Source organism: Gopherus flavomarginatus, chromosome 1 (genome assembly GCF_025201925.1).
Source record: "Gopherus flavomarginatus isolate rGopFla2 chromosome 1, rGopFla2.mat.asm, whole genome shotgun sequence".
Taxonomy (NCBI): Eukaryota; Metazoa; Chordata; order Testudines; family Testudinidae; genus Gopherus; species Gopherus flavomarginatus.
Window position 1 is genome coordinate 268,844,845 of NC_066617.1, and position 17,905 is coordinate 268,862,749.

At 38.3% G+C, this 17,905-nt stretch overlaps 1 protein-coding gene across 2 annotated transcripts in view; it reads left to right on the forward strand.

The window, feature by feature from the left end:
- The window catches only part of FGF14 (fibroblast growth factor 14), a 674,793-nt gene that overhangs the window by 531,251 nt on the left and 125,637 nt on the right, over positions 1-17,905 (forward strand). For both annotated transcript variants that reach the window (XM_050951487.1, XM_050951495.1), the window contains exon 3: positions 2,353-2,456. In XM_050951487.1, coding sequence (XP_050807444.1) covers positions 2,353-2,456 — 104 coding nt within the window. The remainder of the gene's footprint in view (positions 1-2,352; positions 2,457-17,905) is intronic.

Below are 17,905 nucleotides of genomic sequence, written 5' to 3' on the forward strand. Positions count from 1 at the left end.
CTGTGACACCTAACAAGAAGCCATCCAACTAATGGTGTCTTTGCTGTGTAACAGTTGGGGATAACTGACGTTACTTATTATTTTAAAGCTTTCAGATGATTTGGAACCTTCAGATGCCATCAAACTGTGCAATAGCTAATTTAGATACTCCTGTGATGCTTTTCTTTTTCATTACCTGTTGTACTCCCCATCCCCCTTCCTTCCTTGTCTTTATCACAGTCATGGTCTCTTGTTTCAGATTAGATTAGGTACATGTGTTTACTGTAGTCTGAATGAGGTCCTTGGGAGCTACAGCAATACAAAGAACACACATTAATGCTAATTTTTGCCTTAGGTATAACTTTCTGTATAGCACCTCTTAACTCTTCTCTTATCTAAATCCATCAATTTGTTTTCTGTACCTTCTGGAGTTCTTTTCTTATGCACTTTCTTTTCATTTTGAAGCTGCAGGAAGCAGGCGGCTTTATCACAGCATCTTTCAACTTTTTCACTGTGGCAATACTTCTTAATAGGATCACATTCCATGTATTTTTCTATTGCAGGAGCATATTTCTGATAATGTTGTTGGTATATGTTGAGAGAATATTTTAGGGTATTACCATTTTAACAGGCCATATACTCTACTCCGTTTATGTAGATATGGTTAGCTTCCTCTGAGTCAATATTGCCTCCTTTATATCTCTGTAGCCATTGCCTGACCAACCTGGAGTTCTTGCACCTAGGTTACATGTCTGCCTTGTTGATAGTGAATGCATTTCCCCTTTTTCTGATGTGGGTTTGAATTCTGGGATCTTAGATAGGAATTGTATCATGAAGCATACTTTCTTTCCATATATATGACATTCCTTTTCAAATGCTGGGTAACCCACCACACCTTTTGTGGGTGTTTTGAAATGCAGTTTTACCTCCTGAGACTTAACTGGCTGGTACCATGGGCTTATGTGTCTTTAGTCTACGTACAGGTTGTACTTTGCTTTTCTTCCAAGGGCCTGGGCCTTTCCCACTTCCTAGCTCATCCAGGGCTTAAAAGTTGTCCAACATGAGCTCTGGCTCAGGGGCTGTTCCCCAGAACCTGAGTGATGCACAGTTTGCATCTTATCTCATAATCCAGGCCAGCAAACTCATGCATTCTTATTGGTGTAATTTGGCATAAAAGTTGGTCCATGTCTCACTTGCCTGAAAACTAATAGTTTATATACCTTATTTATTTCATTTTTAAATAGGGGGTGATCAGTCAGAACACTAAAGTCTTTTTCAAGAAGATCTTCTCTGCCAGGTGTTTTGCTGGGCATGAATCATAAAATGGCATTTGCCATCTTTCCCGTGTATTGTAGCACAAGTGCAACTTGCCATTTTGGACTTGCAATTTGAACTGCAGCCAACAGATTTCTAAACTTTCTTGTTCATTTATTCCATCATTATACAGCATCTCCATCCTGATGGTTCTTAAATGTTGGCAGTAAAATTAATTCCATGCTGTTTTTCTCTCAATTTTTGTTGATTTTGTTCTGAGATTTTTGAAGTCTTTTTTCCCCTACTTGCACCTTTATATTGTTTTCTTTTCAGCCTTTTATAAAAATGATTGTTGTCTTTTTATCTTAAATCTATGTACTTTTGTTACTACAGCTGTTGTTAGCTGTTTCTCTTTAAAGCCTCAATTTCAGAAAGCATACTTATTCAGGACAGCTCAAGTACATGTGCGCGCTTAAAATCTGTGCTTGATTACTTTTCTGCATAGAAGCCTAAGTGCTTTCCCATATGCTGAGTCTATGTACCATTGCTTATATCAAAGATGCTCTCAACAAAAATATCCATTGCACTTTCAGTTCTAGGGCCATAGCCTTGCTGAAAGCAGTTTTACTGGGGGTGCTTCATAGTACAATAACATTTAAGTGGTTAAGGGGAAAAAATTCATTGCAGGCAAAATGGAAAGATTTTCATTCTGGAGAATAATCTATGATTGTTACTCTCACTTTCTGCATAAAACTAATAGATGACAAAATGTTATACTTAGAAAGTGTTTCTGTCTCCTCCCCCACCTTTATATGACTACAGCATTTTCCATTCATTGAAATTGTGATTTTGTTGTATTCTTTGCAATCCTATGAGATATTCTTTTTTATTTGCTAGCTAGCAATCGTGCCAATACTAAAATGCTACAGAAATAATTGCCAATTAAATTTGTAACATAAAGATTAAATACTAACTTAGCAATGCTTTCTTAATTAAAATTTTACTGAAATCAGAGCTTTTTGTGATTGCGGTAACAGTTGTTCTTTGTTCTTGATTTTGATTATTCAAATACTTTATTTATCAGTTCTCATCTGTGACAGATCATGTTTATATTTACAGCTCTGTTCAACCTTATACCAGTGGGACTACGAGTTGTTGCTATCCAGGGTGTAAAGACAGGGTTGTATATAGCCCTAAATGGAGAAGGTTTCCTCTACACATCAGTAAGTAACGTGGATATTTTGAATTCTTTTGACACACATATCCAAAACAGAAATCTGTACTGGAATGAAACATATCTCACTTATGATAAGTCCTATAGAAATTAATAGAGATTAAATCAATGTTTTTAAAGTCTTTAAAAATTGCTCTAAAAACCTACAGAATTTAACCGAAAATGATATCCTTGCTGTAGAATTTTCTGAAAAACATTCTATAGAATTCTATAGCAAGGATATATTTAGCTACTGAAATCTGTGAGATGCTTTAGTAAAACTACAGATGGGTTATAATTTTCAGTTAAAGACTCTAGAACTTTTTTGTAAGTGTCTGCAGTGCCTTCATTACTGGCATGATCTAAAACTTGCTACAGAAGTTACTTGAATTATGAATGTTTAGTAAAATAAGGTACTTCTGTAATGAAATTTACGTTCTTGTTATATATAAATATCTTTTCATTTTGTGTATCACTAATTTTTTTCGCCAATGGCTAGGAATATTAGAATTTGAAACATCACTTGCATTAATAAAAATATTATCATATGATTTTAAAGGATTTTGAAAAATTTCTAGGTAAGAATTGCATGAAATAATACAGACCCGCAAAATGGCCAAAGCTAAGAAAGTTCCTTCAGGCAAAATAATGCTGCTAAATAAAATATCTTAGATATTTCAAATCAGTCAATGTGTGGTGGTGTTACAGCTGTGAAAAGCCTCAGTGTTATATAAGGTTAACTTAATGACAGTATTAACCAGGTGTTTAAGGACTTCTTTTTTTTCACTGCAGTGGATGATGTTTTCTTACTGTATCTCATGCTCTTTAAATTTCTTATGTCAGATGATATTCCAGTCCACACTGAGTTAAAATATAATGCTTTGTTTCCATTGTGCCTTGAGAGGAAATGAGGCAGATTTTGCTTCTATGCCCTGAATGAAAGTATTCTATTTCTTTTAAATATGTGACTGTCATTGAAAAGTTAATTAGAAGGAAAAAAGTATATTCTAATGTTGAATGTCAACACCAAGAAAAATGCCTAATCATAGTATGTCTCTGGGATACCCCAACAAATGTGATGTGAAAGATTTATTTTCTTTAGTCTGTCAGAGAAAAATATAACACAACATACAATATCTCCCTACGGTGAAGACTAGAGCACTGTTGGCCTCCCATTTTCTGACGGTTTCATGTACACCTGTACCTCGATATAACTCTGTCCTTGGGAGCCAAAAAAATCTTATAGGTGAAATTGTGTTATATTGAACTTGCTTTGATCCACTGGAGTGCGCCGCCCTGCCCCCTCAGAGTGCAGCTTTACGGCGTTATATCCAAATTCATGTTATATCGGGTGGCGTTATATCGAGTGTATATGGAATTCACATCATGGAGATTATTTCTTCATGTGGTAACAATGCAGTATGAATATGCTTCTGCCCACCAGTAACGCCACAGTGTTCTCATCCCTTCCCAGTGAACGCTAAAGAATGTTTCCAGAAGATGTACTCATTTCAGAGAATATAGCAGCTTAATGGCTGGGCTGTAATTATGGAGAGTGGGAAAATCTATGTGGCTGGATTGTGTCACCCTTTGTTCATGTATTCCTCCAAAAATAGTCCCGCTGAAATCACTGTGACTAATTGCTACGAAAGGTACTAATCAACATGACCAAAGATGGCAGAATCCAACTCTTAGTAACTTTGAACCCAATCCTGAAAACACTTAGCTAATAAAAATTGTGTAGGTGTATAAGTAGTCCCATTGACTTAAACAAGACTAATAATATGAGTGAAATCATGGGCATGTGTAAAGGTTTGTAGGTTGGCCCACTGTATGCCCTATATTAGTTGGATTTTCAGAACTTATGATTTACATGCGTATTTCTGTTGTTATTGACAACATTTATTAGTTGCTTTTTGCACGCCACTCTGTGTGCATTTATTTTATTTTTTATCATTTTCTACTCCATTTTCTACTTCCTTAGGGAGAGTGACTCAATTTGTCCCTCTTCCTTATGTAAGGCAAGGGAATCAATACATATTGTATTGGGAAAGTACTGTTTACTCTTTTTTCATGTAAATATGAAATCAAATGGAAAACAACATTTGCAGAGATAAATGAAAATAATACAGCATGCAGTAGAAGAGTCTTTAGGTTTAACACATGCCAAAAACTATCTGAAAATGAGTATTCTTTATTTCATAGAAATGAGAACATAAGAGCTGCCATACTGGGTCAGACTATGGTCCATCTTGCCCAGTATCCTGTTTCCAACAGTGCTCTGTACTAGAACTTTAGGGGAAGTATACACTTCAGTGCAATTATGGACCGATCCACCCCGTCTTCAACTCCTGGCTTCTGGTAATCAAAGTTTTAGGACCTCTCTGAACATGGGGTTTCATCCCTGATCATCTTGGCTAATTACCATTGATGGACCTATCCTCCATGAATTTATCCAGTTCTTTTTTGAACCCGGATATACTTTTACCATTACAACATCCCATGGCAATGAGTTCCACAGGTTAGTTTGTGATATTTGGTAATCTGAAGTAAGATTTAAGAATGGCCATTTAAAAAATATATCATTGGAAAAACTCATGTCCATGCCAAAGTTCATATTAATATTTGGGGGGGAGGGAAAGAATTATTATTGTGTTTTCATTAAGAGGAATTACTTATTTTGAGAGTAGAGACTAATAAATTTGAAAATAAAAAAAATAAAACATGGAAAGAGCACCTGCTTTAGAAAAAAGAGTTTTTGTACTCATTTCAGTGGATAGGGGATTTATATGTGTATCTCCACTTGGATCAAAATGAAGACATACTGTGCCCAGAAGCTGTGAAATATCGCCCTCTGGGGGAAAATATTGTTGTCATAATTGTGAAGCTAACAATATATATTACAATCTTCTTGGTGAGTTTTGCATTCCTTTGGCAATATTTTTCACCTACTGATCTCAAAATACAGAAGTCATATTTTATATTATAGCGGCAATACTCGTGCAAGTGATGTTATGGTTGTGTCTGCAGTTCTTGTTTCAGCTTAAAAAAAATCCTAGCTAAAATATATTATGAAGGTGTCGGACTAGAACCTATATTTTAAACAGTGTGATGGAAATATATTAATTTTAAATAGCAACATATGAGAAATAGAAAACAAGCAAAAATGAACTGAGCCAAATTGCTGATTATGTGATAGTGCTCTACAGTTGGCATGAGGGAAGGCTTGGTTTGATTGACTTGGGGAATGTGGTGAGACTATTTCACATCACCTCTCATCAGGTAAGCAGCAGCATTGATTGGAAGGGGCTTATGTCTGGTCCTTCTCAACTAGAAGAATTATTGACCTGCTCTGAGGCTGGAGGATGAGGAAGCTAAAGTAGGTTTAGAATGACCTTTTTAAAAAACAAAACAAAACCAAAAAAACAGTATTTTTGAGGTTCACTACTGCTTGGATAAGTATTTATTCAATTAAATGATTGACCTATGATTGGAACCCTCTAGCAGTTCAGATATGCTGTCTATCATTTGCATACTTATAAAACAAACTCCTACTTCACACCAGTTGAACTTTGTTAAGTCAAAAGGGGGAAAATTCTTTAGAGTTTTGAGAGAGCTTTGGAGGATTCTTTAGGGAAAAGTGTTTCTTTGAGACTCCAACACCTTATTCCTTCCAGGAGTGTGATATAAATAGCTGGAACAAAGTATTGTTTGCAGCCTGGGGAGAGCAAGGGGAGGCTTATTTCAAAAACTGGGGAAAGCATTTAGAAACTTGTATATATCCCTTAACATAGTAACCACTGAACTTTTCATTTCTAGTGTTTTTGTTGATTTGTGGCACAAGTCTAGTGCTGTTAGAATGTAGTGTGTCTGGACTTAGTGGCAGTCTCCTGATTGTAGACACAGGTTACTGACCTAGAAAAATTATATTTACATAAGTAACAAAACCAGAGAGAGAGCTCATGTTGCATGGATTCACAGAGTGTTGAGATATTAATCTGAATTCTTCATTATCATGTAATGCAGTTCTTGCAGGAGAAACAGGATTTTTCCACACAAAAACATCCTGTATTGCCAACCCAAAAATCTTCCTACTTCCTGGGGATTTAAAGTTCCCTAAATACTTTTATGTTCTAGCTTTTCTTTTTGAAGGCTCATGACACTGTGAAGGGCTAATGAGATACTCAGCAGCATTCTGCTCACTGGTGGCTGTAGTTTGATGCACTGTAATTTCCAGCAGCTCACATTGCTGCTTTTAAGTCTGAGTACACTTCCTTCAAACGCTCAAAAATATAAAACTTCTGTGACTAGATCTTACATTATTAAAGTCAAGAGGAGCTGCCAAGGACTGGCCAGTGCCTAAAGATGGAAGTGGTTCTGATCTCAGGCTGCAGGTCAGCCCAAGACAGTGATTAGACCAGACACTGAGGGCTTGTCTACACAGGGAAAAAAATCCCCTAATAGCTAGTGTGCACTTGCTTTTAGGCACTAGCTTCTCTGCACTAACTCCCAATATGGACACTCTCCTGCACACTAAGAGTGATTTGGGTACTATAGTTCAATATATTTGGAGATGTACTAAGCTAAACCGCCTCAGGGCACCCTAAGTGCGCAGTAGAAGTGGTCCTGCAGGGAGTTAGTGCAAAGAAGCTAGTGTGCTTGAAATTCACACCCAGGCTTACTGCACATGAACTGCTCTGTATAGACCAGCCCCTTTTCCGGAACCGAGAATGTTATCAAGAAAATTAAAATGAATAAAAGAGAGACATTACCAGAAATATAAAAGCTTTTATAAAACCACCCATATTTCCAAAAGCAAAGATGGTCCATGTTTTGCTCTCTAGAATGATCTTTTTGTAAAGTGTGAATTTGATTTAATCTGTGTTACATTGCACAGTTTTATTTTGAGCAAAAACTGGGTGCATAATACTTTGCTGGTTGTAAGATAATAGTCTATGCTGGAGTTTTCTGGGATTAGAGAAAATGTCAATGCATATTATCAGGATGTGAGTTTATAATATCAGTAGTCCCTAGCAACTCTCAGTAGGAAGAATCTTCGGCATGGAGGGTTTCTTCTGACATTTCAGCTGCTTCCCAGTGCTGAAATTGCCACCATTTCTTTAAGTCCCCATAATTGACTTGTCTGAAAAGAACAATTTGCAGCCTCCAGGGCATAAGTTTATAGACAGCACACAATGGAAGAGAATAAGACAGAGAGTAATCAATATTCTACAGATAATTTTCTATAGTATGTAAATCAAAGTCAAATAAAAAAATATATACTTTTGGTTCCTTAGATCCTTTGTGCTTTGGAATAATAATAATAATAGTGATGAAGAACTTCAAAAATTGTACCACACCGAGACAAAATATTACAAGTATAATATTTTTCACGGCTATTATTTGTATTATTGTAGTACCTAAAGGCCCCAACTGAGATCCATGCCCTATTGTGCTAGTCACTGTATAAAGAATCAGCCTACAATCTATATAGATTTATATATATAGAATCAGCTTACAATCTATATAGATAATGACAAAGCGTGGGAGAAAGGAAGTATTAATTACACTCTGTGAGTTGACATTACTTACATGTTTAGGCTGGTTTGGCACAGTTTAGAGAATGGGAAAGTAGGTAAGCAGCAAATCGAATCTTGATCTAATTAATTTCATGATTTACATTTAACAAATTATGGAACAATACGAGTCTTTATTTTCAAATTCTATAAAAGCTTATATTAAATTTAGAAAAAGGCAATGCTTGGTAACTTACAGGAACTACATCCAGGTAAAACATAAAACATACATTAAGTCAGAGTCAGATTTCCTCCAGCTCTCTTGCAAACTTCAAAAGGACTTACAATGGGAAACAGTTGGATACTAGGGTGATGGACAGCATAGATATACATTTCTTTGATGTATACAATTACTTCTTTAAAAATTCCTTTTTCATTTCAGAAACTGTTGTTTATGAAAGTTAGGATGTGGTTTAGATGGGTGTCATCAGGTAAAAACATGTTTAGCAAATTCATAATATACAAAATCATGTTACAAATTCCTGGAAAATAGTTAAATTTGTGGTAACATTTTTGGAAAGAGTGTAAAAAGGTATATTTTAAACACTTCTCCATCAAGTAATTTTTTTAAGAGTTAGCTGCTGAAGGCCTTTATTTCTGTGGATCTCCTCTTCACAATCTTCTTTTATTGTGTGTCCACAGAAAGGTTACTCATATATGCCTTGTTACTCATCATGCAGTCCCATGCTCTGAGTGTCCCTAAGTCCTAGACTGCCAGAAGCTGGGAATGGATGGCGAAGGATGGATCACTCAATAATTGCCCTGTTCTGTTAATTCCCTGTGAATCATCAGGTGCTGGAAGACAGGGCTAGATGGACCATTAGTCTGACTCAGTATGGTGGTTGTTCTGCTCTTACAAGCTTTATATGCCTACTCAGTGGTGGTCTTCTCATTAATTTCTCAGTGGATATATAATAGAACAAGAATATATTACTGGGGATACTAATTAGCACTCTTCTTGGGTATCCCATTGTAGGGTCTATGGACTGAGCAGCTTGAGGGATAAAATACCTGCTCACACCAGAGGTGGTTCCTCCAGTTCATGGCTGAAACATACTGGTAGGGATAGGGGGGAAGACTACACTGCTTCTCTCTGTTCTGTACCTTTTCTGTGAGTATAAAGGATTTCAGTATCCAAAGCTGTCAGTCTTAGCATCTTTCACTATTATTTAGTGAACAGAGCCCCATTGTACTAGGTGCTATGCAAACACCGAGTTAGCCCTGGTCTACACTGTGGGGGAGGGGGGAATCAAGCTAAGTTACGCAACTTCAGCTACATGAATAACGTACCTGAAGTCGACAAAGTTAGATTGACTTACTGTGGTGTCTTCACCGTGGTAAGTTGACTGCTGCTGCTCCCCCCATTGACTCTTCCTGCACCTCTTGCAGAGCTGGAGTACAGGAGTCCACCGGAGAGTGCTCAGGGGTGAATTTATCATGTCTAGACTAGACACGAAAAATCAATCCCCGCTGGATCGATAACTGCCCACCGATCTGGTGGGTAGTGAAGACATACCCTAAGAGACAGTCCCCACCGCAAAGGCATGCAGACACAGTGTAGAGAAAAGGGATATAACATATGCACAGTGAACAGAGTGCTGTTTTGCAAATGACATATTAATACCACAGTTCGTTTTCAGGGAGTTATGTTTTCTGTTTATTACATTTTCTGGGAGTCTTGTTAGAATGGGATTGGCTACCCCAAAAGAAGGACGAGTGAACAAAGAAGGGAGGGAAATACATATGGGAGCTAGGGGGAGGATAATCAGGAAGGAGGGAAGGGGAACATGAAGGGCAGGTGGAGCAGGAGTGAGGTGAGAGAGGAGTAAAAGAATTTAGAGCGCACAGAGTTTCTGCTGAGGATGCTGCTTGTGCTGGCTCCTGCCAGCTTGAGTTTCTTTGGCAGCCAAGGGTGGCTCCTCCTTGGACTGAAGTTCATTTAAAAAGAAATTGCAAAGAAATATTCTTTGTATACAGCAGAGGGATAGATTATAATGTAAAGTATAATATATTTCACATCATGCATGATTACAGTAGATCAGATCTGCCCTCATTTGCAGCTGTTCAGCCTCACTGCCATTTATGGGGTTCCACTTGATCAGTGTACAAGAGAGCCGAATTTGACCCTGAAATTGCAGTGAGGTGTTTCTGGACACTCCTATCATGTACACACACCTTGTTTGATTTATTCAGGTCCACAGAATCCCTAACTGAAACCAGATTCTTAACATACCCTTTCAGATGTATATAAATTATTAACCATGTTTGTTTGAAAACCCTGGGTTCCGTTCCATCATTCAACACCTCTCTCTCTTACATTCATACGCACTATCTCTGCAGCCTTTTCCTTGTATGCACATGCCTCTATTTAAGATTATTGGGATTTACACAGATAGATCAAGGGGAAAAATTGCTCCTCTTCTATGCCTTTTGGTCTCCTGTCCTCCACACACAGCACAGAAGTCACTGCCACACAAGGTCATAGAGTCAGCTACTGTAGCTGGATTTTTAAAAGGACAGGATAACTTTATGACAAGAAATAACACTTGTAGTTATGCATGCTAAAATAAGGGTAATCTAATCTCATGCTTCAGGGAGTAAGCTGATTGCCACAGGGGTTGAAGGAATGCTTTCCTTGGTGTATAGCATTGCTTATTTGAATGGGTGCATTATGGGTGTTTTTGCCTTCCTCTGAAGCATTGAGTAATGGCCAATGTCAAAGGCTGGGCACATACTTGATGGACCAATGGTTTAATCTAGTCTGTCAAATTTTATGCACTTCCCTCTCTCATGTTACTCCTCCTGTATTTTTAGCCTTTAGTCATATTACATAAATTACATAAATACACTTACACTTTTCTGGACATTTATTTATTCTCCATCTGGTTACTTTTTGGGGGGTTAGGTTATTTATGTTTCTAAATGTTAGATATCTTGCTTTTTATTACATACTCTTCTACTGCCTCTTTCTCACCATATTTTTGTACTTAAACAATAACAGAAGTACAAAAACTGTCTATTTACAAACCTTTTAGGTTTCCTTTATTAGAGACTTCCTAATTTTCAGTGTGTGACTTGAAGCTTACACATAATATAGTAACATACTACAATGTAGCTGCTAAAAATATATGGCTTCCTGGATGAACTTTTGGGAGAAGCTGTAAATGTCCCAACTGCACACTGGTGAATTAGCAAGGAATATACTGAAGATAATTGTCTTACAGTGTATAAATAAGTAGTTTTACAATATGTTCTTTTTATTATGTAACAATTTTGATCTTTAAAAATGCAGAGAAGGCCAAGAATGCTCTCAAGATTTCCTGGAGAGGAGGCAAATGTTAACTCTAATGTGGGGTACAGTAATAGAATAAAGAGAGGAAATTGTACCCTCATCCCATAATTGGTTTAGTTGTTTATCTAATGCAGTTTCAGTTATTCAGACATCTATTTTGTAGATCTACAAAAGCTGTAGGGATAGACTGCAACAATTAAACAATGAATCTTGATTTGATTTTAAATTCTGTTTTGTGGAAATGCTTCCATGCAGAAGTAACCATGCAGCCATACAGAACTGCTTTAGTCAAAAGTATCCCTTTGTTACCTAAGAAAAACTGCACACTATCATGCAGAAATGAATAGTAAAATAAAATTCCTATTAATTTTGAAGCATAACAAAACATTTCAAGTGTAAGTGACCGTATGTGTAGAAGGTAAATCCATGTGGATATGTATCTGATTTTGAGCACCCAAGTTTGAAAATTTTGGCTTTTGTCTGTGATAATTGCATCTCATGAGAGATTTTATACATTTTGAAAGTTTGCTACAAAAAAAAGTAGCTACCCATTAATTTATTATTAGATAACTGAGGATAATTGTAATATTCAGACATAGGGAAAGCCATCATATTTCCTAGGAAAGAAGTGGATACATCTTCAGGTATACAGAATTTTATTCTTTTAAGGTCAAATATTTGAATTAGAATTGGGAGGGATGTGCAGTGGACATGGGGACCAGTTTGTAGTAGTAAAAAAATAAGTTGGTAAACTAGCCTGAGCTAAAATCCATATTCCCCAAATGAGAGGTGGGTAAGCTCTGTTTACCCTCGACTACACTATTGATGGAGTCTATCTAGGATTAAAATATCCTGCCCAGTGTAGTGTGTGCAGAATTACACTCGTTCAAGTAGGTGTGGGTTCTCTGCAGTTGCAGAGGATGGAATAGGCATTACCTTAATGCATTGTGTGAGCCACCACAGAAAAGCAATTATTACTGTGGTGTATTAGTCAGGGCTGGTAGTGCCATTTATTATTAAAGTTGCCAAAGTAAGCATTTGGAATGCAATTTTCTGTGCTATTTGTCATCCTGAGGCTGTCCATATATATTTGGAAAATTTCAGCCAAAATGGTTCAGCCATTTCCAGGAATGAGGATAGGGAAATTGTTGTTTTTCCTCCCCCGTCAAAAATTCTGGCAGCCTTTTCTTTGAGCAGCTCTAGTGCCCCCATACTTTGCACTAGAGTGTGATCTTTATGTCAGATGTGTGTCTTTTACTACCTCTGCAAAACTCCACCAAAATTTGGCCAAGTTATAAGCCGCTGAAAAATCATAGTTCACACATGCTCAGCAGAGACTTCTTAGAGCTTCACAGATAAAAATTCCAGAGATTTTGTGCACAATGAGCATGCGCCAGCTTGGAGCTGCAGGGATGGAGCAGGACTTTCCCTGCAATTGCAGCCCCAGGTTGCTGTGGGCCAGGCAGGGGCTGGATCCAGGCATCAGACCTGAAAACAGGGAGAGATTTTCTTGTGTGCTGTCAATTCTCCCCTTGCTGGGCCCAAGCAACGGAGAGTAGAAACGGAGAGGGGACAAGAGTTGGATCTCGGACAAAGGGAGTAGATAAGGGAAGGAGTCTGGGAGAGGGGAACTGTGTCTAGAGATTGGGAGAAGGGGGGCAGGAGAGGGGAACTAGCACTGGGAGTTGGGATGGGAGACTGGGACTGACTGGGTAAAAACTGAGTATTAATTATCAACAGATCATTCAGCACACTTCATGTAAGCAGTGATTCTCGACAACACAACTTTTCGAGGGAAAAACAAGCAACTAATAATTAATATATGCTTTAGAGGGTGGGTACCTTATAGCACAGGACCCATGTTTGAATTCAGCTCCACTAAAATGGGAACAAGACAAGACTCTTGATGCCCAAACTGTGGCTTCTCTTCCCCATGATGTGCACTATTTTCTAAACACTGTACAACAAATGATCATGATAAATTTAAAGACTAGTTCTATATGCTGTTTTTAAGATAAAATGTCTAAAAATGATCTTCCTAATCACCAAATTTCAACTGTAATTACTGAAAAGGAGTCCACAAACTTTCCGAAATGAGGAAAGCTTTGTAACTGGCCTCACTCAGAATTCTTCTTGGCAAAAAGGCAACTGTATCTTGAGGTTAGAAGAAAAAAAGGTCTTGAACCTTCAGTTCTGAGAACCATATTCCTTCAGAGCTCGAAAGTCTGTAGGGAAGTTCCATTCAGTAAGCAGAAGTCGTTTACTCTATACTTATAGGGCTAGATTCATCCTGGATTTATCACAACTGTACAGCAGTAAACCCTGGTGCAGGCTCCTGGCTACAGAACGTCCCAGATCAGCTGTAAAACAGCATATTTTTAGGGCGATGTGATGGGGTGGACTGGGCCCAGAAGCCCCCTGCCACATCTGTCCCAGGAAAGGAGCAGAAGAGCTAAGTCCTCTGAACAGCCTAGAGAGTTTGAAAAGGGCTAGTCAATCAGAGAGGCTGCCAGTTGGGGCCCAGGAAGGCAATATATAAAGGAGCTGCAGAGCCAGAGACAGGCAGTTCTTTGCTGGAGCCAGAGAGTACAGCTGGTGCTCCTGGCTGGCCAAAGGGAGCTTCAACTCCATGGACAGCTCAGTGCTGGCAGGAACAGGGCAGCAAGAAAGAACTCCTGGCTGGCTGCTGGGCCTGAACACAGAAGAGCCGTGAGCTAAGTGTGAAGCATCCTGGCATGCTGGGACTGCAGGGAAGTGGCCCTGGGAACTGAAAGCAGTCTAGCTAAAGGGACATGGCTGCTATTCTTAGGGTCCCTGGTCTGGGACCCAGCGTAGTGGGTGGCCTGGATTTCCCCCAATAGGCCATTGGTGAAGTGGGCTACAGCTGGACAGAGAAACCCCCAGAGGGGGAACTGAACTGTTAAGGGGCCTAGCTGGAGAGCTGGTGCCAGAACAGACCAAGAGAGCAAAACCATTGCCTCTAGGGAGGAAGCCCTAAGGGTACAGCCCAATCCCAGGACTGGGACTGTTTAAAGGCTGCAAACACACCTGACCGGAAGAGGTGCTTGTGAGAGTGGAGTGCAGCCCATTACAGGCTGTAAGAATAACTGATGGTTTGGTTCACTGGCAGTTTTGAAAAAAAAAAATGTTGTTCAACTTATTGAAAAACAAAATCATCAAATGAAACATTTTGTTCAACCTGAAACAAAATGGTTTGATTTTGAGCATTTTCTTTTATTTTTTAATAAATTGAAGGAAATTTGGAAACAACAATTTGTTTTGTACCAAAGAATCAGAACTGACTTTTTAAACTTTTGTTTGCGGTTTTCCAACAGGATCAATTTGAAACTTACACAAATTTGCAGAACATTTCAGTGTTGCTGAATCTGCATTTTTGCCGCTCCCCCAAAAGTATCTGCCGAAAAATTTCATTAAGTTCTATCTGTTTAATTAAATTTCACTGCAGTTGCTTACATTGTGCCCTATGTGACCATTGCTTTTTTTTGGAGGGTGAGGAGGAGATGAGTTAACCATCTTCCCCAGCAGTAAAACTAAAATACTCCCTGTTAAGACTTCCCATGTCAGAAATCCCAAGTAAGTCTTATATAACCATTTCGTTTAATTCCTGTATTTTTGAGTCAGCATTTTCACTGCTGCCTGACTTCCTTTCCTACCATCAGAATAGGTCCTGATGGTCAGGCAAAACTCAATATATATTTTTTTGCACACAGAAGTGTTGCATTAAATAATTGATTGAAAGGATAATGTAATTCAGTGGTTGTTCTCCTCTCTTCAAATGTGCTCTACATATTCCTGAACATGAGTGTTCTCATTAATTAGGTGAGAGGGCCTATTAAGTGATTGTCTCACTTGATTTTTTGCATGCTTGTATTGTCAAATCATCTCAAAATAGATACATAGCTCAAATCCGTTGACACTTTGTGTATGTGTATCTTCCAATAAAGGGCTAGAGACAAAATATGAGTAATCTGATTTAACAAGTAGTTTACTGCTCTGCTCCCTCTCTCTTTCAGAGCATAACTTACATGATCAAAAGTAGGGTGGATAAGTTAAAGCTGTTTCTATTCATTTTTTAAATTCTAAACTCCTGAAGTTTGATTTTTCCCTCCTCTTACCTTGATCCCATCAAAATTTAGGCCACTGTTGCATTTCTTTTCCCAACTAAAAGTTTTTATTAATAGAGAGCCTGTTGCTATCCTCATTCTCTGTGAAGAGTTCCAATAAAACCAATGCAACAACTCATGGACTAAACTATAAAGGAACAGTGTGTGTGTGTGTGTGAAAGGTGGCAGAATCATGCCTCTAATAGGAAAAAGAAAAATGAAGGTAAGAGTTGTAAATCCCATCGTTGCTGAAATACTTTAGCACCTTCTTCATTAATTAGAAAGAAAGAAAGAAATGGTCCACACAGAACATTTTATCCAGCCGTGTGTAACACTAACAAGCTAAGGAAAAATCCAGCTCCCTGCCTTTTGAAAACACAACCTCTGTCCATCCTAAGAGATAAGATCCCCAATATTATTGCAGTATGTAGATAGCTCCATGGGAGTATGTTCTTTACAGGTGAGAGAGAAAACAAAGGGCCTGCACCAAGGAATTTACATTGTCAGTAAAATAAGGCACAATAGGGCATGATAGGGATGAGAGTGAAGGAGAATAATGATCTTGAGCAGTGTAAATTGCCAGCAAGATACAAAATGTGTATATTGGCAGCTTTTTAAAATTTAATAAATTATGTTGGAACTGTTTTTTGTAATTTTTTTATGTAGTTGTTGCTTTGGATGTACTCCTGACAGAATTCTGCATCCATATGGGGGTGCAGAATTCATACGCACCCCGTATTTCTGTTCCCCCCTGCACAGAAAAATGCAAAATAAATCTGTAGGGGGACACACTTCTCTTCCCCGGCAGGCCAGGCCTGTCCTGGAATGCATAGGATATTAGTTACCAAGTATTTATAATTTAACTTTCATATGTTTAGGAAATGCTGAATAGTTATTGTGACTTTTTTTTCCTGTATTGTAGTTTAAATAACTTACCAAAACAATTGAAACTGGTGTGATTATATTGCACTATTTTGACAAATAAAATATGCAGAATTTTGCAAAAATTTAAAAAAAATTGTGCAGAGTCCCCTCTAGGACTAATTTGGATGTCTAAGAATCCTCTCTGACAAAAAGCATCCTGATCATGACCTTGCTTGCAGCCAAGCTCCTCTGTACTAATCTGTACCAAGCATCTCCTTCTCAGTTCCTCATGTCAAAAGCATTCTGTCCTCAACCCCCAATCTCCCTGCTGGCAACCTCCCCCATCAGAAATACTTATTCTCCACACCACAATGTAGTTGTCCACTGTAAGTAAGAACATAAGAACGGCCGTACTGGGTCAGACCAAAGGTCCATCTAGCTCAGTATCTGTCTACTGACAGTGGCCAATGCCAGGTGCCTCAGAGGGAGTGAACCTAACAGGCAATGATCAAGTGATCTCTCTCCTGCCATCCATCTCCATCCTCTGGCGAACAGAGGCTAGGGACACCATTCTTTACCCATCCTGGCTAATAGCCATTTATGGACTTCACCACCATGAATTTATCCAGTTCTCTTTTAAACACTGTTATAGTCCTAGCCTTCACAACCTCCTCAGATAAGGAGTTCCACAAGTTGACTGTGCACTGCATGAAGAAGAACTTCCTTTTAACCTGCTGCCTATTAATTTCATTTGGAGACCCCTAGTTCTTGTATTATGGGAATAAGTAAATAACTTTTCCTTATCCACTTTCTCCACATCACTCATGATTTTATATACCTCTATCTTATCCTCCCTTAGTCTCCTCTTTTCCAAGCTGAAGAGTCCTAGCCTCTTTAATCTTTCCTCACATGGGACCCTCTCCAAACTCCTAATCATTTTAGTTGCCCTTTTCTGAAGCTTTTCTAGTGCTAGAATATCATTTTTGAGGTGAGGAGACCACATCTGTACACAGTATTCAAGATGTGGGTGTACCATGGATTTATATAAGGGCAATAATATATTCTCAGTCTTATTCTCTATCCCCTTTTTAATGATTCCTAACATCCTATTTGCTTTTTTGACCGCCTCTGCACACTACGTGGACATCTTCAAAGAACTATCCACAATGACTTCAAGATCTTTTTCCTGACTCGTTGTAGCTAAATTAGCCCCCATCATGTTGTATGTATAGTTGGGGTTATTTTTTCCAATGTGGATTACTTTACATTTATCCACATTAAATTTCATTTGCCATTTTGTTGCCCAATCACTTAGTTTTGTGAGATTTTTTTGAAGTTCTTCACAATCTGCTTTGGTCTTAACTATCTTGAGTAGTTTAGCATCATCTGCAAACTTTACCACCTCACTGTTTACCCCTTTGTCCAGATCATTTATGAATAAATTGAATAGGATTGGTCCTAGGACTGACCCTTGGGGAACACCACTAGTTACCCCTCTCCATTCTGAGAATTTACCATTAATTCCTAACCTTTGTTCTCTGTCTTTTAACCAGTTCTCAATCCATGGAAGGACCTTCCCTTTTATCCCATGACAGCTTAATTT